This window comes from Apteryx mantelli, chromosome Z (genome assembly GCF_036417845.1).
Source record: "Apteryx mantelli isolate bAptMan1 chromosome Z, bAptMan1.hap1, whole genome shotgun sequence".
Lineage (NCBI taxonomy): Eukaryota > Metazoa > Chordata > Aves > Apterygiformes > Apterygidae > Apteryx > Apteryx mantelli.
In genome coordinates, this window is record NC_090020.1 from 78,923,755 (window position 1) to 78,950,812 (window position 27,058).

A 27,058-nucleotide genomic window follows, 5' to 3' on the forward strand; every position below is an offset into this window, starting at 1 on the left:
TAACACTTTGATAAAGAGATTCTGATAAAACTATGAATGCCTTCATTCCAAAAAAAGTTGATTAACTCCATTTAACAGTATCATTTTTAATATTTCCCATAAAACTCTGTTTTCTAGATTTTATGTTGACTGTGATTCTTTGATGCTAGACAAAGATGTGAAATTACAACAGAGGTGGATAGTGATCCATAGAATGGATTTCCAAAGTATATTAAAATTTAGATAAATTTACTGGAGTTCACATCAAATCCTTCTATGCCTCCAAAGTATTTCACACATTTCCTTATATTAAAGATCATACTTGCATGCTATTTGTTTTGCATAACCAGTTCATGCCCTGTGGAAGCTTGGTTTCCTTCTTCCAAAGGCATAAATTCACAATTATTTTAGTAATTTTTATCAGAGTGTGTTGCTGCACACGCGAGTTGCCTCATCAGCTATCTGTAATGACAAGCTGGGACTGCTCTTGTGAAAAAAATTTAAACCCCAGTGTAGTTTACTTTGTGAAGCACTGGAGAAAAGGATTTGAAGGAATTAACTTTGGGAGAGAAAGGTACAGTGCCCTATAATTTTGAGTACGTGCTGATTAGAAAAGTTTGTCTACTGAATGTCTCATCCAGACCAAAAAACAAAAAAAACTCTTTGGAGGGGGACTAGCGCCTCTTCACTTTAGTTAAGATAGAAAATATATGTTATGCAACAGAGAAATTAACAGCTATTTACCCTGCGTGCACGCTAACAGATGGGCCACTAAGACAAGTCGGCGGCAAGAGTGTGATCCCATAACACAAGCAATCACAATCTGAAACAGGCCTGTCTATTCTACTTCCTGACCAACAACTCTTTAGAGAACATATCATCTGCAGTTTTTTCCATCTTCTAAGGACCCGTGTGCCAACTACTTCTACCCTAAGAAGTGTGGATGCTCAAAATTAGAGGAGAGATACTAGCTAGGAAAGAAATTCAGACTCTTCTGGCAAATATACAAACACTGCTGAAGTGGGCATCAAGGGACAATTTCTAATTTTCTTCTTAAACACGATGTTTCATCTGCGTGCCACTTGTGCAGTGACAGATAGAAGCACTCACTTATATCAGGGTGAAGCAGAACAGCAGCAAACCCAATAACATTACGAGTAAACAGTAATAAGCCTGAACTTAATTACTGAAAAAAGCTTTTTATTGATTGATTTTTAAGTTTGAATTATAAGGGTATCAGGATTATTTATTGAAAAATATTAATTAGCAATTATTCTCCCTTGCAAAAGTATGGATTTTTCTTGCATTATGTAGTGAAAAGGAGTACTGCTTATTGTTTAGGCTCCCTACCTTTGCATTTTCCTGACTTGATAGGAAAAGAAAAAAATTAAGTATTTTCCAAAGCCCAAACAAAACTGTCTTCCAAAAGTAAATAAAAAGTTTTTTTAACCAAGTATTCTGAAAAATGAAGAATAAAAAACCAAATTGTGTGGCAAGGAAAGTAAGTTTCACTTGTTTTTTCAGAGTTCTGAAAACTAATGTGAATCTCTGCTAATGAGATTTCAAAATGCTTCTTTGCATTGTTTTAAGTGCCTAAGTCACTTAAGCGTTCAGAAAGACTTCCAGAAGTCCCAAGAAATAGAGTGCAAAAGATCCAAGCTAGTCAGAAAACTGTAAGTTAATACTTGTATTTTCAATGCATTGTTTTAAAGCTATGCTTGAGGCCGTGCGAATAAGAGATTCGCAGGATGTAGTTGTCCACAGTAATAAGTACCCTGTACTGAAGGCCATTTATCTCACTTTCAAATCATATTCTGTCCCCACCTACCTTCAGCTGGCAGAAGTTACACTGAATGGCATTTTAAATAGCAAGAAACTTATAGGAAAATGAGGGTCTCAAGATATTAAAAAAGAAAGTCCACACTCAAAATTATGTAACACACCCATTCAAGCAAGTTTTTCAGCCTTCCATCTTTCCTGCTTTTTGCATTAGGTACATTTGTCCTCATGAAAGCCTTGTATCTTCTACCTGACATAGGAAACCAAACCTATAGCATGGCTATGTTAAATCTTTCTCTAAAGCTTAAAGGAAGCTCTGTTCTCCTTGTTCTTTCCTTTCAGCCAAAGAGGTTTTTTCTTCTTTTTTTCCTCTTCTCTCTCCTCTCTCTCTCCTTTTTCTGAAGGACTGGGGGGAAGGGCAGGAAAGAGTTTCCCTGTGAATCAAAAGCTACCCCTGAACCCAGTCTGATAGGCTGCTGAACATGCAGCACAGAAACGTGTTTCTGTCAGTGAAAGACCTTGTTTGTAACCATAAGGATTGCACGCAGCACACTGCTTGATCCTGGGAGGACTTTGATCTACACTAGCACCTCAAATATAGCAAAGGATGTCACTAGGCTTTGGAAAGAAGAAGGGAGGGGAGAGGAGAGAAAGCAAGTACAGGTGTGCGGCATCAAACAGAAGGCACTGAATTCTAGACGCTTTAGCCGGCAAGCGTAACTGCATTTTAGTCAGAGGAGAGCAAGCATCACACCCCTGGAGGGAACTATGTGTCATTTTACCACCTACCCCAGCAACTATCATTCAAGAAAAGAGAAGATTTACTAAAAGCATCTCAGGGGCAGCTCTGAGCATGGAATGCGAAGGAAATAAGCCCCCTACCTATGTGAACTGGCTTCACGGCCTGTCACGAGACATAAGCCAAATGAATTGAAATTTGGTGGTCTCTCCTCCTTGCTCCAGTTGTCCACCAGAAGAAAATAAGGGTTGATTGAGATACAATGCTCAAAGCATGCTTGAGAGCCAAAAGCAGCTGCTGATACATAAAAGGGTGGGCAAATCAGGACTCATGGACCCTCACACTGCTGTGGGCACTGACCCAGAACTGGTAGGACAAGACATATGAGGAAATCAAGGCTAAGACCCACCGCTAGACATGTACACGTCAGAAGTGGGTGCAGGTCCGTGATAGCACACCTGTTTTTCTGCTGTGCGTGGATAGCACAGTCTAAAGCCACAGCAGGGAGTGACCCTCAGTGCTAAGGCAATACAGATGAGACCTGTTCTACATATGGGTGGGTGCCTGATGGTTGTGCACCAGTGAGCAGCATGGCAGGTCTTGAGAGTGCACTAAAAGGAAGCTTATCTGGGACCATCTCTTTCAGATAGCTCTCAATATAAGCCATTGTATCCTTCCCTCATCTTTCCTTAGGGCAATGTTCATTATACACACAAAAAGCACCCCCTCACCCCCCCCCCCAACATACAGCCTCCCCATGAAGTAATAGCAAGGAAAACCAAACTCTCCTTGACAGAAGTCCTTCTTCCTTCCTTCAATTCTCACCCAGATAGGGGGAGATGACAGATGTGATCAAGCAAGACAATGCAAATGCTCCACCTTTTACCTGTACTGAGAGATGCTAGAGAAGGGGGGCAACTTTGAGGAGCTGTACTCCCTGCTAACCAGCTTCCCCCTTTGTGCCCTTTGGTGAGATGTGGTGGAACATGATAAGCAACTTGTATTATGTCTTGGAGAGAAGCAGAGAAGTGAGGAATATCTAATACAATGCAGTCTCAGTACAGTGACAATAGTCTCTGTTCTTGACATGACCCTAATACAAGTGTGGGGCTGTTTACAGGATGCCGCTTTTTACTGAAAAGTATATCTGACCCAAATTTTATTACAGATGTCAAGTACAGTATGGAGAAGTATAGCATGCATCTAAGGTGTTTTGTTTTGTTTTGTTTTTTTTAAGTAATAGTAAGAATGTCACTCTTCCCTCATTTATTTTCAGGTCAATCATGAAAAAGAGGAAAGAGACAGCCCCTTTCTGAAAGGCAAGAATCATCCTGAACCATCACCTTATATTTTAAGAGAGCTTTTTCCCTCCCAACAGTTATCATCCTTTCTCAGCATCACAGAAATGTCTAGGACACTGTAGTCAAAAGCAAGGGCTGTCAGCGCTAAACACTGTACACAAACACAGACGCATATGAAACAAATCCTGCTCTGGAGAACTATAAGTATCTAATAATCAAAGGAGTGATAGTGGGGGAAGGTTAATTAACTCCGTTTTGTAGGTAAGATATCGAGGTGAAGATGAGTTCATTAGCTACTGTCCGTTGCATAGATAAGTACTGAATCTAGGTTTCTCCCAATCCTGGATCATTGCTTCTAGCCCTCAAGACCACACTTTATCGCAGGCCAGTATTTCCTCACTATACCTCTCATGGCACCATTTTCCTACCTGAGGAAGACAGAGGAGTCCAATTTTCAGATAGACAACTTAGGAACTGTCAACATCTCCTAGTGAAACCTGAGGTCAGCAACATTAAACTCACAGGCTCTATGCCTAGTCCCCTCTTATTACAGCATGTCAAGACACAATAGATTATAGTCCTCTGAAAATCAATCTGGTCTGATATTTTGCCTCAGAGGGCCATACAAAAAATCTTCACCCACTCAAAAATAATAAAAAAAAAAAACAGGAAAAAAATCACCAAAACCAAAAACTCTTATCATTTGAGGTATTTCCCTCCTCTGCCTCAGGCTGAAGTTTTCAAATTTTAAAACTAGAGGGGAGGAGAAAAGAAAGAAGGTGCAAACATTTTCTTCAAATAGCCAAGAATCTGAGGAGCAAGAAACTTAACTGGGGTGGGGAGAGGAAGACCAGGGCCAGTTCTGTTCTTAGTTAGGTAGGGCATAGATTCATACCTGGCTAGCTCTACATGCCAAGCAAATGCCACGCTTGCCTGTTTGGGTTGACTTCTGTTTTTCCAGCTCCCTCATTTAAATCAAAATTCTCTAATAGATCCAAGATGTCAGTCTCAAATAGTTGAACAGAAGGACCACAGGTCCTTCAAATGGGATGGTCTTGAACTGACATTTTCTAGAGAAAAATCCTTCTACTAAAAAGAAAAATCAAATATAAGCCCCAATGAGAGAGCTCCAGAGTCTTGTGTGTTATCAAACACATTACAGAATCACAGAATCGCTGAGGTTGGAAGGGACCTCTGGATATCATCTAGTCCAACCCCCCTGCTCAAGCAGGGTCACCTAGAGCACATTGCACAGGATTGCATCCAGGCGCATTTTGAATATCTCCAGAGAAGGAGACTCCACAACCTCTCTGGGCAACCTGTTCCAGTGCTCTGTCACCCTCACAGTGAAAAAGTTTTTCCTCATGTTAAGATGGAAGTGTCTGTGTTTCAGTTTGTGCCCGTTGCCTCGCGTCCTGTCGCTCGGCACCACTGAAAAGAGTCTGGTCCCATCCTCTCGACACCCTCCCTTCAGATACTTGTACACGTTGATAAGATCTCCTCTCAGCCTTCTCTTCTCCAAGCTAAACAGGCCATTGCTTGGCTAGGACAAAAAAGGGTGAGCCAGATCATGAGTTGACACAGAACAGTAGGCCTTCAAGTCAAGACAGCAATGATGATTTCCACTAGATGTGGATCAGTATCTAAAGACAGCATTTGGGAAGTTTAAGCATTCTGTATCAACGTCATCATTGCAAAAGTGAGGGAAACAGACCCACTTAAACTTAGGCTTCTTAAGGAGAAATCAAGGTTAGGAGTTTGTTTACCTCAATTAAAAGAGAAAAGGATGAACCATTCATTCTGGTCATGTGCCATTCCTCACAGATTAAAGAGCAATTTGGGGAAGGTCAAATTGCTATATACAGTGACTCAAACTGCAGGTTGGATGAAGTGTATCCAGGTTTTTAGCAACTGGCTGAACTGGTGCTTTTAAATGTGCTTGATGTTGAACTGGGTACTACAGACTTACTGGCCTAGGACTGTGCATATCACCAACATGGCCCTCATTTCAGAAGATAAGGCCATTCACAAAAAAGCAGTTTTCTTTGAGTGAAACAAGAAAATTTGAGTACAACTTCTACAAAGCTGAATGTGGATACAAAGAAAAAGAATAGGTGTGCAAGCACATGAAAACAGTTATGCACTGAATGGTTGTGCAGTCACTATTTTGAATAAAGTTAGCTGAAAAGTTGCTTTAACCATCATTACATTGGAGCAAATCCTCCATGACTGAAGTCTTTTTTTTTTTTGGGGGGGGGGGGGGGGGAGGGGTCAGAGGACAAAAATACAACTTTTTTTGATAACCAGAAGTAAGGAAAGAGAATGAGAAAAAGCAATGAAAAGATATTTCCAGGGAAAATTTTAAACATATGGACAATTTCTTTGATGGAATAAATGTTTCCTTTTTAATCATTTTTCTTTCACACTATTAAGTACACCTGGTACAGATCTGTTTTTATCTTAGTTTAAGTGCTTAAAAAAATGGAGAGGAAAAGGAGAGGAAAAGAATCATTCACTGATTAAAAGGGTACTAGGCTAGGTTTCAAAGAGCTAAAAGGCAGCACGTCCTTTAGTCTAAGTTCAAGGTTAGAGCTGGTATTAAAAGATGAAGCAAGCGACATCAAGAGGATTGCTGTTAAACCCAGCTCTAACAGTGTCGGCTTCTGTTCAGAACTCTTGGCCTCTGGACAAGATACCGCAATTCAGTAATAGCTAGCAGAGACTTTCTAGGACTCTCAAGGATGTTTTCCGGCATATAAAAGGAGAGACCTCCAGTGGCTCTGTTCTGTATCATCAAGCCACTACAGATAGGTGCAAGACTTCAAGTAACATCTCAGAAGCAGTCCTGGCTGACTGGATGGGCTATGAATAATCATAATAACAACGATAATAAAGAGTGCTTGCACATCAGTGCAAAAGAATGAGGAGCAAAGAGGATAAATGTGACTCTTAATCTTCAGCTATCTGCATGGAAAAGTATGATTAATAACTACAGAGGCTTAACGTAACCTCCTCAGATAACGAGTAAGGTGGCCTTCTCCGAGCCCTGATTATCCTCTTCTAATGGGCTTCATTTATTGTGTAAACTAATAACCAAGGCCTAAGCACTGCACACTCCAGGGTCTGCAGGAAAAACGCTGGGCCCAAATGTGATTAAGTTGGTGAAGATTACTCAGCAACACAGTGTATTGCTTGGGGCGGGGGGCGCAGCAGGAGGAGAGAAGGACAAACGATATATCCTGCAAAGAAATGAGGCAGGAAGTAACAGGGATCTGCCTTTTTCTGTTGATCTGCTGGTGTAAATCACCTGCCATTCAACTGGTATTGCTATGAGTTTTCAACCAGAACTGGTGGAAAGCCAGAATATAGCCCCAAGGTGCTAATACCAGGAAAGAGAAGCATTACTAATGAGGGAATCTGATTGCAATGCTATCCAGAAAGTCAGCAGCAATGCCAGATCTGGAGAGTAACTCTAGTTGTCAGTCAGAGTTTCTGTGCTGGAGAGCAAAGAGGCACTCAAAGAAAGCTGGATTCCCCAAAGTGAAAGAGTTCAACATCACAACCCTGGCCCAGGAAAAAAGAAATGACCTTCCAGCTCCCCTGGCTGTATCTCTAAAGTGCAAGCACAGCTGAAGGGAGACAACTTTACAGGGCATCCAAAGAAAGGATAAGATTCTGATTTGAGCTGCAGTGATGTAAAGTAGCTTAAACTCTGCAAGACTCAGTAGAGTTCCTCTGAATTTTCCCCCAGCAAGTGAGAGGACAGAATGGGAGCTTCCCTCACTGGGAAGCACATTTCTTAGCTGCACAATGAACATCACATTAGATTACCCAAACTGAAATAATTGTAAATACCCAATTTATCTGGACCCGTTTGTGCTGTCTGCTTAATTGTTGCACTTCACTCAACAAGGACAATGAAATTAGTTTGGACAGGCTCACTTTAGAGACATTACCACTGTGCTATGGCAGCTTGGGTTCAGAGCGCTGATGGAAAAGGTTTAAGGCTTAATAAAATAAAAATAAAGAGAAGCACACAGCAATATAGATAAATTTGGAACCTCCACTGAGACCTGAGACATTCCCTTTGAAGAGTGTCACATCTGCATTTCACTATTAATAGTTTGTTCACATTTGTAGCACCCACACTACATCTTCCACAAACCATATGGAGCCCACAAATACACACATTTTCCCAGGATCCCCTCAGCAGCAGCCCGCTTATTTTTGGATGTGATGTTCTGCTAGTGACATGCTGTGCCCAGCTTTCCCAAGAGTGTCTTAGCCTCTCCCTTCTCAGGTGAAAATACATGCAACATCAAGCAATGGAAGGGTGCAGTTATAGGAAAAATAAGCTCGAAGCAGCAGGTTGTTACCACCAGAATGGCGAGTCTGCAGGATCTCCCCCCACTTCCCCCCTTGCAGAATCAGCATAGGCACAGAAATAAGTCCCTGGTCTCTCCTTGCTTGCTTAAGGAAGAACAGGCCAGAGAGCATTGCATGAACCCTTCCTGTACTGCCTCTTCTCTATTGGCCAGCATGTGCAAAGCTCTACAAAGCACTTATACACTAAGTCTCATAGTTTCAAGAAACATTGAATTTAGAAGAAGCAAGCTCTACTGCTTATATACATGTAGTGTCTCAAACTGGGAGAAGAATCAGTAACCTAAGTCTCTCCCTTGTCTGGAAAGAATATGTGATCTCCAAGGCAGAAATAGTTGGGCAGCACAGTGTTCCTGCCTTGGCAGCTATAATCTAAACTCATTTCACCAGGCAGGCATTATGTGAACACAAGGTAATGTTTCCAGCAAATCTGCAGGACAACATAAGAGACAGCGCGGACAAGCATGCAGAGCAGGATGGGATGGAGGAGAAAAGGAGACAACGCTCTTCAGCCAGACATGAGGTACTAGTGTGACTTTATTGAGAAAGGACACTACAAGGGAATGTGAAAGACAGGGGCAAGCTCTCAGATGTTTACAAAGATCCTGACAATGGGACTGATAATTCAGCTTTACTTCAGCTGTAAGGAAAAAGGCCCAGAAAAAAAATTATTCCAGCTTCACCACCCTGGAAGCAAAGTGCTATTATGTTGATTGACGCTATAAATGAAATCAGAAACTCATGCCATCATGTTTTATAAGATACCAGTTTACCAAGAAAAGTCTTTATAGTAACAAACATGATCAAGCCATTCACACAAGAGAAAAAATATATACATTCACTCCATCAGTTTGAGCAACCTGAGCTTGGAAAGGATTAGCTATAGCTGGACAAGACTTGCTCTGCCAAATCTTCCTACAAAGACAATGAGCAAAACCATCTTTTGCAACAAGACATAGAAAAATATGCAATGGAAAACAGCTGAGGCTTTGGGATTGTAGTTTCCCATGCATATGAGGAAAGGAAGGGAAGAACTTTTAGTATCACAGAGTTCATTTGGAATTGAAAATATATGCATCTAGAGGTCAAAATTAGGTACAGAAATCAGAGGAATTTAAAGGCATGTGTTTTTAAAAGGAGATATTTTTAATGAAACAAGACCTTTTTTTTTAAGGGTTACATGATGGAAAGGGGAGGGGAGAAAGAGTATGGGAAACAAGATATAAGAAGGTTCCCATTAATGAGAAAAATGGGAAATGCACATTTATTCTTTGAAAAATAGGTTAGGCTTAATTTTGTCCTTGTACTTACAGAAACTAATCAGAAAGATTTGACATTGCTGGGAACCTGCCAAGTACAGCAACTCGTACATGCAGTGCCACTGTAAGGCTCTCACTGCAGCTACTCCACAGAGCAAAGTCACTTCAGATATCTACTTGTCTGAACTGACAGTGCAATCTCATGGCCAGTCATTCCCCACCACTTTCTCCCTGCCAAAACAAGAGCACAGCAGAAGTGAAGCACAGAAGCTAAATAGGTTGCATTATGTCAAGTCCTATCAAAAGTTATCCATAAGCGGAGAGATGGGACAGGCTTTGCCACTCCCAAAGGATTTCAGTTCAGTTAATTCCTTAAAGGGTGCACTTAACTTCAAGCATGGTTTTAAGTTTAATGTATTAATCATGCACTTGAAGTATTTAATGCAGGGGACAGATTTTTGAAAGGGTTTGTATTCAGTGCCTCTATTTCTTGTGTTAAAGCTCGCAGTCCATCTAAACTGGTTTCAACGTGCATAGATGTTCCTAGCCTAGCTAGCATAAGAAGCATTAACAGAAGTAGTGCTTCAGCCAGAATTTAAGTCCTTATTGTGTACACTCCCAGGAATTATTGGCCATGGACTGAAGCTGCTCCGCAGTGTTCAAGCCTGTGCTGTAGTGCTTTCATTGCTATTATACATGCTAACTAAATTAAACCAAACCAAGACACGCCTCTCTGGGCTTCAAATTATTTTGCCATTTTGGCAATACACATACATATTTTAACTGCCACCCAACTTCAGTTTTTGCGTACAGTTTTGAGAGTGATTTACATCTCCATGAATATCCAAGGGGTTTAAAGGCATGTACACACCACAAAGAAGCACAGAGCAGAGAGCACACACCACTATAAGCCACATGTAGTACAGCTGCCTCCAGTATACCTATATTATAGGCAGGCATTATTGCCAGAGATGAAAGGCCAAATCAACAGTCACATAACATCTTCATCCAAGTGCTTCCTTGATCCATAATGGAGGGACAGCTTAATATTGCACAGTCAGTGTATGCTTCATTATTGTACAGTGCAAACAGGTGTTTATGGAAAAGTTACCCTAGGAAAAATGACCACCGGACTGGTCAGTGTGTGTATAGATACACAATATTATCCATATAACATGAGACAAGAAACAATGGTCTACTGCTTGCGAATTCTTCATGAGTATATCCAGTCATTACTTGAATCACTAGTGCAATATTACTGGAAACCCCTAGTGTTTAGGATTGAGTGGTGTCTAATGGATAATACTGTTGAAACACCCAGACACTGACCACCTCCAGTTCCTATAGTTCGGAGCTGGGACCTCACTCCGACAGAAAGCCCACAAGAGCTCTCTAATGGCCCAGCAGGTGTCAGGGATGCTCAGCATTTTGTGAGATCAGATGTTCTGATGGAAAGATTCTTGGTAGAAATTTGTTTCCTCATTTAGAGCTATGGTGCTGGTTCACGATGACATCATTTCAGCAGTGACAAATATAGCTGAGTCTGCTCTTTCCTACGCCACATAAATCCCTTGACCTCAATCAGATCATTGCTGATTTACACTTGTGTAAATGAAGTCAGAATCAAACCCATGGCATGCACAAATGTAGGCCAGAGTAAGCATTACTCACAGACAAGAGGCAACCCTTCAGAGGAAGGAAAAAAAGATCATTTTCATGCAAATATCCTTAATAATAAGGAACAAGAGATAGAAATAAGAGTATGAATGAAATGCAATCAAGAACTGCTCTGAGATCAGATTTGCTTCTAACTTTATGATGCTGCATCAGCTGCTCTTAAAGTAGCTTAAACCCAAAATTTGACCTACCTGAAACTTGTTATATATAGTTTTTCATCAGAGATCTGTGAGCTAACTCAATCCCTTGGCTTGGCTTTGAAGGTAGCTGAAGGTGCTCAGTCACCTGCAGGATCCGAGCTGAACTGATTGCTGTGTGCTATGAAAATGGAAACTTTTTTTTTCCCCAAGATCCAGGTTTGCCCTCAAATCCTCACACATTATCTATTTATTTATGCATAAACAGTGGCATTATGGTTTGGAGAATAGGGACCCTTTGATGGGAGGTAAGCTTGACTAGCCTATGGGAGTTTACTGCTATGCATATAAATGAGACCATACATACAAATATGCAGAACAGACAAGTGAAAATATACAGCATCTCTTTAAAATGAAATACTTTGATTGCTCCAATCACAAGAAGTTGTAAAACTACCCTGAAGAATTAACAGCCTCAGTACATGCTAACTACATCCATCATAAATTCGTCTTTAGTTTCTGTTATCATATCACTGTCTCCTGGGACCCTCAGTCCTGTCATCATTTGCCCTTTATAATTTATTCAGCTTGTACTTGCCTGAATCCTTTCTACTTATCATTCATCTTTACAGTTGTACATAAAATTAGATTGATCCTCCTATGGCAGACACGTCAGAGAGAAAAGTTGTCATTGAATAACACATAAAGCAAATGAAGGTCCAGCAACGGCTTTTGTTGAATAGCTTAGAAATTGCCCTTTGAGAGCCAAAAAGGTGTCAAATTGAGAGAGAAAGAAAATAAAATATATTTAATAATTTAATTTATGCACACCCTTTTTGAATGCTCACCAAATCTCAAACACAATTGAGAAGCCTAGTTCACATTTTGCACATCTGAGCTTTGTCAGAAATCATAAATGCAATGAATACACCAGTCTCAGCTGAGATATAACAGCATGCATCCAACACACTCGTTCTGTCACAATGCTTGCACTGTATCCTTTTGCTCCAAAGCTCTTTGGACTGGATGGCAGAGTTTACTTTGTATTCCAGAGGCTGCTGTATAGGGATATAGAAGCCAATCTTTAACTAGTGAAATGGAACTTTAATGTTTACCAAGCAGATAGGACCCAGGTGTTTCATCTCATCTGGCGAACAGAACAGCACTGTCAAACTACAGGGGTTTTTAGCAAATGGAAAGTGCATATGGTTTCCTCTCCCTCTCTCTTGGCCCCTCCTTTCCCCAAAGTAAGATCCAAAAAATCTTTTGACTGTCTGGTCAGTCAGAAGGAGGAAAAAAAAGATAGACAAAAATTTTTTAACCATGACATTGACACCTAAAGATTTTACAGTACTGGAGAATTTTTACAGGGCTGTTTTTTGCAAGTATCTTACCTCAAATCTGTTTTTATTCCTTTTCAGCTTCATTTTTAACTTCAGAAAACAGACATGTTTCTCCCAAGGGAACAATTAAATGTGTTTTCTTTCAAAATCTAAAGGGCATGGTGAGCAGGCTGTGTGTTCAGCAGGCTACTTTAATCAATGGAACCCATCCAGCCTGCCACTGCTGACCAAATTGCAATTTACATTGGTAAAAAAAAAACTTTTGAAATGAGAAGGTGCGGGAATATAATACCACTTTTGGCTTAACACAGTGTGCAGGGTGATATGTGGTTTCATGGCTAACAAGCTTTTGGAAAAGCCTTTGAAACATTAAAAAGGACAGTAAGACTGTAAAATTATAGTAAGGTCTGCTTAAATGGGTGAAATTCATGCTATACATGCAGGACTCTTACAAAGTCTGTGTGATACTTGTGTCTCATTTAAGCCTCATTACAAGGATTCAAGAGAGGCTAGATTTTGCAAGACTTCTATTGCTCAGGGGTCTTTCCTCACATATGAATTTTAACCAAGTGAGAGCAATAACATGCACAAAATTTTTGGAAGACTGAGCACAACTTTAGTTTCATCAGTTTTTAACAAGGGTTTAATAACAGTCTTATGAGCCCACCTGTCTTTTAATGTTAAGGGGACATGTTTTTTTAAAGAGGAATGAGGGTGAATATGAAAGAATGTTTGTTTTAGGAGGCTGAAGAGACAAAGAACTATTAGGAAGAAAACACTAATTATGCGCTGAGCAATTTAGTACATCCATAGTACCATTCTTCCTTTCAGGAGGAATATATACTAAAAAACAAAACAAAAACACCCCTGCTTATTTCCCAACTTAAATAAGACCTTCAGATTGCTGAGGTTAATAGTTTCCTAGCTACTTAATTTCATAGTTATTCTTTGTGAGTCTTACAGGGAGGTTTTAAGATCATGCAAAAAGGCAATGCCTCCAACCAAGTATACATGGACTATTCACTCCCAGTGCCTGAGAGAGCCACAAAGAACCAGAGGAAAAAATGCTGCTGTGCTTATCATACATGAGCTCAGTTTATTTGTGCTATAAATAAAAGTAGATCTTGATAGCGTAATTACATTTCTCAGCATTATCCTCTGCCATTCGCTTCAGAAAGAAAAAAGAAAGGGGAGAAAAAGTTGGCCTCACTATAATTTGTAATCAAAATGACTACACTTAAAACATAATTTTATTTCCCTGATTTCATTTCCTGTGGAGCTTTGTGGGGCAAATAGATAATATTATACCAAATCTGCAGGCAGACAATTCTCATGTCCCCTGCACTGTCATTGTCTAGATCACTTTCTTCCCTGTGCTTTCCCCAAGATCATGGAATGCGTTTCTGATATTGCACTTCATCACTGAAAGATATACCAGGATCAAAAATCTCAAGGGTGAATCAACTTTTACTTTCTCTACTTTCTCTTTCCCTCTCCCCAAATTACCCTTCCTTGCCTAATTTGCTTTTATGATGTCGGGGGGGGGGGGGGGAAGTGGTTTCCCACTATGAAGGATTAGCACAGATTATGGTGAACAGTGTTAATTATAGGTGGGGAAAGAGAATAGTGCATCTCTCCAATCTGTTCCTGATTTCCCTCGTGTCTGTCTGGCTGGTAATAAGCCTCCTTTAATCTGGCAGTCCCCTTGGTGAAATCAGCACCACGGACAGCAATATTGATTGCTTCTGAGAAACCATCACAGCTGCTCAACCAAATTACCTTTGATATGTGACCTTTAATGTAATTACTGCAACATCAAAGCATTTCTATAAATTATTAAAGAACTAATATACTTCATCATCCAGCTACTCTATTATATGTAAAATAAACAATCACAAATAAAACGTTAGAATTTGAATCATCTAACACTCACAAAAGTGCTCTTTACACATACATACATACCCTGCTACCTTAAGCTTCAATTTTAGGCAAGGCAGAATTTCAAACTGTCCAAAACAGCCTAATTAATTTAAATGAAGAGTATTCAACTGATAATTTTCTTTTACATTCCATTCTAGTTTCTGCAAAATATCTATCATGATTCCTTCCCACCCCAAAACAAAGTACCATAAAGACTTTATTAATCAACACATACCTGCTTGGAAGTCTTTTGATTATTCCACAAGATGACTTTATGTCCCACATATAACATAGAAATATGTGAAACATATTTCTGTCATCTTACAAAGCACATCCAGAAAGTAATTACTGTAAAATATGTGCATGTAGCCACTCCACTAAAAACCACAGTGATACATAGCTAAGAGGCAAGGCATCTGAATCCGGACACAAACTCCTGATGCTTCACCATTTCCATACATTAGCATTCATGTGCATACTATTAAAAATGACTCAATTCTCTGTTTTATAATAGAAAGAACACAAACAGCAAGACTGCAAGGGTAGGCAAATATACAGTTTACTGGGGGAGGGAAAAGCGTCTCGATTCAACAACTCACTGTAGTATTATTTCTTTTTTGCTATACCAGACTCGTTAATTATTTTCCATAGTTCCTCGGTAGTACTGTTTGTGTCGTAGATGCTGGAGGGTCAAGAGAAGGTGTTATATATGTATTATTTGTGAACTCACGTGAATGAGGACTTAGACCCTTGACCTTACGAGTGCTTCCTATTTTATGGTGATGAACTATGCTTGATATTGTCAGTGCATGTTATCAAATACAGTCAGGTAAGTCATAAATAATTCTTTGCTACTCACATAGGAAACATAAAACAGTATCCAGGCATGATAGTTTATCAAGAGACAAGGCTAGTTTCCTTAAATAAACTACAGTGACATCATTCAGAAGATGAGTTCAGGAACCTGGCAGAAAACTGCATGCATAGGGTTTTGCTAGTGGAAAGTAAGGCTTCATCCCGAGACAAACAGAACTGGAAATGAATGTAATAGGAGAGGTCGGAGCTCAGAACTCTTGAAAAACAGGCTATTTTAGACATGGAGGATTCTTTGTTCCCAGTTCAGTCAGATCCTGATTTGTTTTACACCTTGAGGTAACATAACAAAAAAGCCATCTGAAGTCAGTGTGGTCAGTCCGGGCTACACATGGTAGAAATAGGGCTAGGACGTAAAACAAGGAGATGTCCTCACTGTGGTCTAGGACCAGGCAACAGAGTCTGGCAAAATCTTGATCTTAATGCAAAGCTGGTTGAATTTTGCCATTGTCTGAGACAACATTTTTGTTTTTAAGATTTTTGTGATTTCAAAGTCTCTAAAATGCAAGCTGAGATTCAGAAATGTGGAAATACAAAGAAAGGTTCTTTAAAAAGAATTTTTATTTATATTTTATTCTGAGCCCTCTATAATCTCACTGGTCCACTGACTTCATTGAGGCATCGCATAGCTTCAAGAGACACAGAGAAGGTATGAGCTCCATATGTAAGCTAGTAGTCTGACTGCTAATGAGGAGCAAACAATCTCAGTGAGGACACTTAGAACTGTAGTTAGCATCTTTTAAATATACAACACCCCATTCACCACAAGCATAGCTCTGGGTTTGGTAAGTGGCACATGTGCCACTTTCAAGCTTATTTCAGAAAATTTCAAGTAAAGTGTTACTCAAAGCATCCCTATTCAAAATGTGTTTTCTATACGTTGAGCTCCATTATTTTTCTCCTCTGTCTGAATAAAAGGAAAGCATCACCTGTTAATATCAAAAAATGAAAAGAAAAACTAAATCCTAACAAGACTCAAGTCACTCTCAAACAGCCTGTGGCTGTTTTTTTAGAAAAAATAATTCAGAGGGAGTTGTCAGCTGACAGAAATGTATTTTTAGTGAATGAAGTATGTATATATTTACATAAGGTATAGGCATTTAAGGCAAAGATAGATGCAGACAAGCAAGTGTGTGGGCATCTCCATACTGGCAAGGTGGCAAAGAGATAGGTAAATAGACCCAGGATGACAAATAAGCAGAACAGAACCAGCACTGTCTTCAGCAGCATAGAGCAACTGGTGCAGAACCTCAAGTTTTGTGGAGAGGTAAGTTATGAGTAAGCAGACTCAGTCTTTCAGTACTAACTAATAATGACAGTTTTTTGGGCCAATCACCTCTCATTTTAGATACAATCTGAAACCTTCAGGATTACACTCAAGTACTTGATCCCTGGCTTCAGTGACAGAGTCAAACCAGCTCTTTTCTAGCCACCAGGAGTACTGCACTCAGCTGTTTCCAGTCCATGTACCCCAGCTGAATCTAAATAGTCTCCCCCTCCCTCCTCTCACTACTGCTAAACTGGAAACCCATCCCAGCAGGGCAGGTCTTCCCCACATAATGCTGATTCTATTTTTAGTTCCACTTGTGTTGTCTGAACCTTAGATCTTGCTCATGTGAATAATTTTCCTCATTATCTTGCGTTCGTCTCTTCTCTCTCTTTTCTCCTTGTCTCACTGCCTTTCCAATCTGCTACAGCTGCTTGAATACTAAAGTAACTGAGTCAAACCACTTTGTCATCAGGAATATGTTTTCATTCTGTGATAACTCAATAATGTGATCTGTTTCTTTATTTCTTGCTGCCACACCTTGCTTCAGAGAAGAAAAATACTGAGAGATAGCACCTGGTAAGCACTTTTAGCATTTCACTAGAGGGGTCAGAAATCTAAAGCCATTCCCCACTTGAACAAGGCTGGTAGACTTCAGCCCATAACCAGTAAATTACTTCTACCTGTCTCCTCATTAGAGGAGAAAGCTTTTATTTTTGTGCATGGAAACCACTCCAGTGAGTTGGTGACATCTCGATTTTATTTGCACAATGCAAATAGTGAGTCATTCAGGTAACTGCAGACATTATGCTTCCAAATCCACAGTGGGAACTCCATATGTAACTCATTTTAGATTTATATATATACACTTATATATTTAATAATCTGGACTCACCCCTGGCAGTGTCTTCTGTTCATGCAGTGCACTCTGGGCCTTTAGAGCAGACTCCCTTTCGCAGTATGTTAGGAAGGCACAGCCTGGAAACAGAAGGCAAAATCTCAGTAAGAGCAGTATTCAGAGCAGACCAGTTTAAAATTGGGATATAGAACAAAGTGCTTTTCCATCATCATCTCATTCCCAGTAAAACAGCCATAAAAATCTCTCTTTAGTAGGTCAGCAGTGAAGAGTCAAGAAACGAAGCTATCATCACTTCTAAGCCCTGGTGAAAAGTGGGCAACAGCATAGATATGAATGCTTATTTTTATTTGAATACATGTTTAAGTACCAGATACACAGGGCTATACAGGATTAATGATCTCAGAGAACACACAGGGTGGCAAGGTGGGGCATAAGATCCTACTGCCACTTGAGCAGCAACATTGGGAGCAAGACCCTTATTGCCATAACATGTTGGAGGTCTCATGCCCTTCTTTTGTACCAAGTACTTCAAATAAAGGGCATACAAGGACTTAGGACTTCCTACTGCAGAGGACTACGCCTATTATTTAGCCTGACTTGCATCCACAAGTAATCTCCCTGTTTGCATTCACACCAGAAAGACACCACCCTGCACACACTGCTGCAAGGGCTCATTGGCTTCTAGCCACGCATACAAAGACAATCACAGCAAAGACCAAACAAACAATCCAAAACATCCACGTTGCTTTACAAATCATTAGAACTCCAGAGCCACTTCAGTATATCAAGTCCTCGGGTCCCTCGAAAGTTAGCTTATCAACTATAAAGGCTAAATCCCGGTCATGGTAGGGCAGAGCAAAAACTCTGCCCCACCTCTTCTGCCCAACCCCATGCTTCCCCTTCTTGTATAACTAGTCAATGTTGCAATGTCTTGTATCACTTGTGTCTGATGTGATCAGATTATTCCTGCTTACTGCAGTATACTGAAAACCTGCCAGTTCCTGCAGCAAAAGGAGTGCTTGTTATGCAGAGGACATTTTCTCTGAAGTTACTACAGAACACCTGCAACCTCGCCAGCTCCTTGAAGTGGAGATATCACATCTTTCAAGGTTCAGGCAGCATGTCCATCAAGTTGTGGGCATCTTCCAAGAGCAGCACAAGTTAGTTTCCTTGGCAATCTCTCCATACATGTTCCATAACCTCATCTTGACCCACTCACCTTCTCCCCTGTGCATATTAAAAAATATGCGAAAGGTGAGTAAACACTAGACTATGAAGGTTTTCAGGCCAAAATTACCACTGAGATCTTTCTGTTCAGACAATAGCCACTGTTTCCTCCTTAGATAAAGGAGGTTAGGTCCTTAGATTCCTTAGAAAACATTAGTGAAGAGATGTACACTTGTTCCTTTCTACTTTACAATGTTCTTAATATGTTAGTAGACACTGAACTAGAAAGGAATTTATACATAATCTTTAAGAATATTTTATTGAAGTCATCCTACTCCCCTCACTGCGAAGCCACAAGCTGGGTGATTGTTCCAATGTGACATGGAGAAGAAAAAAAAAACAAACTAATTTTTGCCCTACTTCTTACCCTGCATCGCTTTCTGAAGGTCTTGTTCCTTTCAATGTATTCCAGCCAATCAAATTTATTATGTCTCAATAGGTGTAAGTCTCATGAGCAAAGTCAACAATCAAGAAAGGAGACTGAACAACAGCAAAAGTATGTATCCTCTAATTATTTGGATTCATTCCCCTCTAACTTTAAATGAATGAGTTTTCAGTTTGTTTGCATCTGCCAGAGAAGGGGAAGAACCTGTGGCAGAGACAGTTTACAGCTAGTGGAGGTAATGGATTGAAAAGGATCCTTAAGTCACCCATAGCTTGATAATCAAATGGGAAACTATGCTTAAATTTAATTTCAGTGCTAAATCACAGGCTGAGAGCTCTCTGTTGACTAGACACAATAAGAAAGTCTCCCTTTAGTAGCAGACGTGGAACAGCTGATACAGTCTAATTAGGCACATCATAGTGCACTGTTATAGAGATAAACTATGCAGTGTAAAGCTCCCATAATGATAGCTATATTTTTCTCCTTATTGTGATGGCCGTGACGACAGTTCAGGGTAACAATGTCCTGCAACTCCTACCACTTCGTGACTGTAATTCAGATGGAGTAGACAGCAGACTCCTCCTCTCTTTGTAAGAGCAATGTTTCCTTCCAAGATCCACAGAAGGTGTGTGTGGGAGTAAGTTCTCAGGAGGGAACAACCTGCATGAAGTCCTCTCCAAAGATGTTTGTGCAAGTGCTGGAAGTACCAAACTCTCAGAAACACTATTTAATAGAATTCATGCAAACATCACTGACTCCCAAACAAGGCACTTGGGGCAGAAATTTGAAATGAAGATGAGGAAATTAGTCACAGGTTCGTATATACTCCAACATCAAAGAAAAGGAATACTTTCAGGGGCAAAAAAGGCTTTTGTGCAGGTAATTATTTTTTTTTTTAAACCTTACTCCTTAGATTACATCATGCACACAAATTATACTCTGTTCAGACTTTGTTGGGCAAAAAGGCATTTATTTAAGAAAAATGTCTAATTTACTTCAAGTGAATCCTGAGAGCTTAACAGAGCCAGTGAGAAGTCCCATTCCAGCTATGGCCAGCTGGAAGAACAGAGAGCTTAATCTTTCCTGATAGACCTCAACCTTGGCCTGGAAAAGGCCAGTTCATGGGTGTGGCTTTTTTGTTGCTGTTTGTTTTTTTTGTCCCCCCCCCCCCTTCTTTTTGTCTTACCTTTACTTTTTGCATAAAATTGCTCTATAGGGCAAAGAAAAAAAAGCATCAGCTAGAATAACATTTTTCAAAAGCATTAACACCTGGATTGCAATAAAACAGCAGAAATCTATTACTCGATCCTGCAAGAATTTCCGATATTTCAGCTCCTGGTGCATTCAGAAGAGTTACAAGAAGATTCTTGCCTGCGCCCCTGCCACCCTGCCCCCAACTTCAAACATCAAAACACTTGAACTGCCCATTGCATTTTGATGCCTAGTGGAAGTATAGCTGTAGCACCTCCTTCATGTTGCACCTTTCTCAGGCTACCTCTTTCACTGTGAATCAGTACAGCCCATTTAAAAGATATGGTGCTTCCTGGAGGACATGGCTCAAAGGACAGAGCACCAAGCCTCAAGCTCTAATACCACAGGATACAACACCCTGGACAGTTGAGTCTTGAAATAATATCAGATGAAACAACTCTATTGGATTTCACAAAGAGAAGGCAAACTGGTGAAACTTTTTTCCCCATTCTGATTTTCCAGATAGAAAGAGTTTCAGAATGATCAATTTTCTCCATAGAAAGTTTTGTTTTTATACACAACCACCTATTTCACTGAACAACCATCTTGATGGAAAACTCTAAGTAGCTCTACTTAACAGCTCATTTGCCATCAGCTGTTTGGGCTGGATATGAATATGACTTCTGGGTGAAAGGCTTCATATCCCATTATAAATCAGTTGCACCATCCAGCCCTGTAGAACAGCCTAGTATAATGAGTATTTCTAAACACATCTCAAGGAAAGATAGGGTGAAGGCTATGCATTATTTCTGTCATCTACTTGTATGGATGATAATGACTGAGTACAGTGCTTGAGAATTATATCTGAATTTGAACAAAAAAATCTAATTGACTAATTATTGATAATGAAGGATTTGCTCCTAGCTGTTCCTAATTTCAATTCCATTTCTCTCAAACATGCCAAGTTTTCCAGACATGTGTCAATCAGCTGAAAGATGCTTTGTTTGGATTGTCTTTCCAGCTGTTCATTTGCTTGCTACCAGTGGACAGCTCTTTGGGCTAGTGCATAAACATCTGGAAACTCCCAGCTGGCAATTAACTCTCAACCTATTGAACTGCAGTCTCTTGGAAACATGAGAACACATCAAGTGGTCTCCTGGGAAACAAGGTTGTTAAAGAAAAAGGGGAAATAAAAACAGGAGCTTGAGATGGAAAAAAGAAAAGCTCTATTTTAATTTTACCTCCAGGGAATTCAATAACATAAATAATAATTGCATGGAATACAGATGGATAACGATCGCACTTATGGCAACCTCAAGCCCAGAATAAGTCTCCTGAAGATTTTTGCACAAGCCTGGGAGGCAGAACAGTCAGAAGTCACATTCTGAGCTGAACAGCATTCATGGAGAAACAGAATTATTTCACCCTGCCAGGACTCAGTTCATCCTGGGACAAAGGCAGAATCTTTTCACCCTGCATCTCAGCGCTAACTTCAGTGAATCAGTTTCCTCAAATACTGATATTCAGTCACTTTCAACCAGATAAGCCGATCCTACCTGCAAAGGAGCGCTGCTCACCTATCTCAGGTTTAGCTAAAGTTAGTTATCCAAGGGTCTACATCAATGGCAAGAAATTCATTTGACTTAGCATAAATGAGAGGAATAAACCTCTGAAGAGGCCTGTTCTTTGCACTGAGTGCAGGACTCCAGCAAAACTATCTCAGGTGCAGACTTTTAGCTTCAAGGTTGTATATTCACAGCAACAGATTCAACCCATGAATACCTCTAAATTTCCAGCTACCTCAAGGATGTGCATTTTCTGTACCTTAATTAATCCTTATTATATATTGTGGAGATGAAGAGGATGCATACTGACCATATCAAAAACTAGTTAAGGGCTTTTTTCCCCCCTTTCTTGTCTTAATCTGGCAGACAGCCACAGGTATCCTGGCACAGTCTCTCTTCTTTGCCTGTTGTTTGGGCCAAAGAACAAGCATTTAGTGACTTATGACCTTATGTCTCTGCCTGATGTTTTGGAGACATATTATTTATTAGAACTATATAACCTCACAAGAAGTGTGCCTGTAACTCTTCTGTATTTTTGGATACAGAAGCATTGTCTGGAATTTAGACTATAACCATGAAGATCTTTTCCAGGTATCTGCTGCATGTCTGAACAAGTCACTGAAGGTCTGACCTAAATCCAATGAGAAAATACTTGCACACTTCAAAAGGCTTTGGAACAGTCCCTTAATCTTTCCGGGCCTATGTTTACTCATTGGTGTTATAATGGCAACTTAAAGTTTGTTGGGTGCTTTGAGTGTTCTGGATGAAAGCCAGAAGAGCTATAACAAATTCTGAGCTCAGGGACATAACTACAGTCAAGGGGAGAGCATTGTATGTAACCCCAAACCATCCAGTTACACCAAAACATAAATCAGGGGTTCATGATTTGCCCCATCATCTATTGCCTCTTCTGGGAGAATCCTTGGCTCAGACACTGACCTAAACTAAATCAATGATAATCCAGAACAGCTGGGATAACCCTAGGTTTTGAGAAGGTTGGTTTCAGTGGTCTAATCCAGTACATTTGATTCAAACATTTGTAATGCTAGAGTATATACACAGCCAGTTTTTCCACGGCTCAGCTGACAGGTGATACCTTCTGAAATTACAGCATTACTTCTGATATCTGTAAGTGTAACTAAAATAGGAATCATCACCCAAGAAAAAACTATTACAAGGCTGTCAACACAGTTTTTTTCAGTTTAAGACAAACAGCTTTATAGTTTTAGTTTCAGTAATACTCATTGACTCCAATAGTGAGGTCTTCTAAATCAGCCTTCTTATGTCTTATGTTATACTCCTGTATAGCATGTGAACCGGTGACCAATTTACTGTTGTGTTAGCAGCATCTCAGAAGGAAAAACAAAATAGTCAATTCATACAGCATCTAATATTGTAGGCCATTTTCCCCACTGCCTTTAATGTACCTAGCTTCCCAAAACCCAAAGGCAGAGAAGCTAAGGGCTTTGCTCCAGCAGCCCAAAATGGAATTCAAATTCAAGAAAGCAAACTGTAGTTCAAGCACAACTCTTCAGGCCTTGATGCTGTATATGGACAATAGGGAAGAACAATAATTATGCACAACTTAGACCACTTGCTAGTCACACTCCAACTTAATGACTACAGTCTTGTAGAGGAGCTGCTTTGAGAGAAACTTGCACCTGTGGAAAACAGGCACTCTTTGTTCACAGATCTGCGGCATTTAGTGATGCCTCTCTCTGTGCTCTGATTATGTTTAGGGCATTTGTCCAAGGTGAGCAAGAAGTCTTCGGTGGACCAGAGATCTGTCCTCTCTCTTCCAAGCCCTAGCTCTGTGTTCTAGGAGAGCACTTCCCCTGAAAATAAAACAGTCCCTTGCTCCAACATTCACCAGCCTGTTATACAGAGAAAGATTTCTTTCTTAAGAAAACTCCTGCCTTAAAATCAACATCTCAAATTGTCTCCCATATAGGATTTCAAAGTGAGAAAGAAACCTTTTTTTCCCTCTTTAACTATCCTAGCTTTGTCTAGTTTTGAAACAATTCTCATTTGCTCTGTCTATAGTGGACTGCCCAAGGTTTAATCATTTGAGGTTTTCAGAGATTGAGCTGAATTTTCTTGAGGGAGGGGACACAATCAATAAAAACTTTTGGAACTGAAAGTGTTTTATCCAATTTCTTCATCTGTTGCTCTCATAGTGATTAACTACCTTCTAAATGAAGTTAACATCTTCTCTGGTGAAGAACATTCACTTGACTAGAACTATCTTTTCCTCCATTTTCCCTGCTGCACAACCGCTGAACACTGTTTAGAGGAAAAGATAGGAATAAAAATCTTCCCAGATATCAGCTTCCCTGTCAATTATATTACAAGGCAGATTAACATCCGAAATGCCCTGCTGTGTGGAATGCTAATTTTCTTTTTCCTCTTATGTTATTTGCCATTAACTATTATGATGCTGTTATTTTCCTACTATAGATAATTGATGGGGTCTGTATATAGAACTATACATAATGCACACTCATACACACCCATGTACCAATATTAAAAAAACAAATTAAGAATCAAGGTCTTGAAATGCAGAAATTAACCATATTTACAGAAACTTATGTAAAATGCATTTATGATACTTCCAAATGAGACATGGATATGTACAATTCAAATCATTCAGAGTCCTTCCTCGGACTGAGCAGTGCTTAATTATATTTAGTACTGTCCATGCAGACAGCAGAGAGACTTGAGTAACTGCTAGTGTAAATAAGCATTTCAACAAAACACACACAGCTTGATTTTCAGAACACGTAGGTTTTGGATGAAAATATCAATTTTAAAAAGCCAAAATTCTCATAGGTATTTTCAATGAAATATTTGTCAAATAGCATTTCTCGGGCCCAGAACACTGTTTCTGATCAAAGCCTACAGAATGAGAAACTTATTCCAGGGCAGTCGGTAGTCCAGACTAATACTAATCAGGCAAGCAGGCTCTTGAATCTGGTGCTTCTAAACACAGAGAGAGGTGCCTTGTCACTATAAGCTCCCCAAGGGTGCTTAGAGCGCTTCTCTGGATTTCTTCATAGAGAACTCCACAGGTAGCTTACCTCCATCCCAGTGCAGAACAGAAAAGCTTTTGACATCTCAAGCTTTCTCTCTAGAATAAGGGAAACGTTTCCTGCTCAGATCCATGCAAGAGGAAGTTTCTCCTGCGGCCTTGAAAGTTCCCTGCAAGTTGCTGTGCTGACCAGTACTCAAGACAAGATAAGGGACAGGATGAACCACTGCTTTGACATAGGACCTGGCATATGCTATTTTCCTATAACTGTCTACATTTTTAGCTTTAAGTTTCGTCTTGATGCACCTGAGATGCATTTGATCTGAACATTCACTGCTGAAGTCCCTGTAAGTCCAGCCCATCAAGAACATTTTACTTTCCAGAACAGATAGACGAACATCTAATTTCCATACATCTAGCAAACTGTCATTGACAGATTACCTATTAGAGCAATAGCAATGTAGATTACTGGTTAAGGTAATTTTCTACCAGAGAAATTGCAGGTGTGCTTTTAGGACTCCAAGTATCTGGTGCTTTGAATTACAACAGAAAACTCATCTCTGAACAGCCCAATCTCACTACAGTTTTTCTTTTTTGCCTAATAACTGTGGGTTCCATGTTGCAAGGACAGGCATGCCCTCAAGCCTGATCCATCAAACAATTAGGGAATGCTTTTGATTTTAAACTATAAAAATATTGACTTCAAAGTGAAGCTCATGATCAAGTGCTTTTCTGGACCAAGCAACAGCATTCCCTGCATTTCAGAACTTGGCCACTAATGAGAAAGTCATGGCTAAACTCTGGGAAACACTCAAGTGTGGATGAAAATAAGTAGGTTCTAGCTCCTACCTGGTCAGGATACAGCAACTTTAAGTTAAAACCCCGATTGTCTCTAAGTTTGTCTCACTGACACAAACATGTTGGATTTTTTTTTGAAGTGAAAGGTAAATTGTCCATTTTGCCTTGCAGTCTCAGAAAAATGTTAATAAAATTGAATTTCTCATGAAATCTCCATTTCTGGTTTCCAGTATGGTGATAAACAAAGGGGGGGGGGTAGTTTTTTTTTTTTTTTTTTTAAATACTTCACCTGTGGGAGTTAGGAATATAACTAGAAGCAATCCTATTGCTGAAACACTATCACTTGCATTCAGACAGTCTTGGGTTAAGTCTCCTTAGAGCATGTGCATTAATTAGACTCTGTACCTGCTGTTCTGGGTCCAGCTTTTTGAGTTCTTTCTATTGTTAGCAGCATATGAATAACTCAGTGGATTTTCTGGAACAGTCTTAGCTGCTTCATAAACTTTTTCTTCTTTTTATTTTGATTACTGGTCCCACTTATTTTGGGGAGACTTCTTCCAGAAGTCTCAACTAATATCCAACAGTTACACTATTTTTAAATAGTATTTACTTTAAATGCCTTGGGTCTCAAAATACACCTATACCAAAATCCTCTCTAAACAAGCTAGACTGTTCTGCAATGTACAGCTTTCTCCAAGCCTTGCCCTTCTGCAGCCACATAAGCTTGGGTATTTTACACTCAATGTGCAGCACCAAGCTGAGCTACACATACTCCTTGGAAAATAACATCAACTCAGTGTGCAGGGAATTAGTTTGTAGTTGAAAACATAAGAAAAGCTTGTTTCCACCCTTAAAATGATGCCAGGGCCATGCAGAGTACATCTTGTAGATAGCACTATTTAAGCTTTAGTCGCAGGAAGATGTGAAGTAGCTTGTTCTAAATACAAACTTAGATATGCTGTGAACAGCCTTATACTTTCTTCTCTGAGAAAGGGTACACATGCCAGTAGGCTTCTGACATTTCGAGCTCAGGGGGGAAGCAAAAGGCACTGAAACAATTGCAAGAAACAGCTATTATTAGAGAACCTGCAGCACATTTGGAAGCAGAATATTGCAATTATATGTTTAGAGTTATTGTTCTTACCAAGTTTGCCAGCCCACATTTTTCAACTCAGGAAGTTCAGATTCAGAGTTGACCCTTCCAGATACTTCTCAAAAATCAATTTTGAGACATTTCTGTTACTTATAATCAAGCTTTTCCCCTAACCCCATATGCAAGAACTATAAACAGGACAACACTGTCAAATTCCACAGGGTTTTAAGTTTAAGTTCTGATAAGTGCATCTGA

General features: G+C 39.8%; 1 protein-coding gene across 1 annotated transcript in view; it reads right to left on the reverse strand.

The window, feature by feature from the left end:
• The window catches only part of CELF4 (CUGBP Elav-like family member 4), a 694,719-nt gene that overhangs the window by 586,957 nt on the left and 80,704 nt on the right, over nucleotides 1–27,058 (reverse strand). Inside the window, exon 2 of the mRNA XM_067316241.1 lies at nucleotides 17,553–17,635. Within this exon, the coding sequence (XP_067172342.1) occupies nucleotides 17,553–17,635 (83 nt within the window). The remainder of the gene's footprint in view (nucleotides 1–17,552; nucleotides 17,636–27,058) is intronic.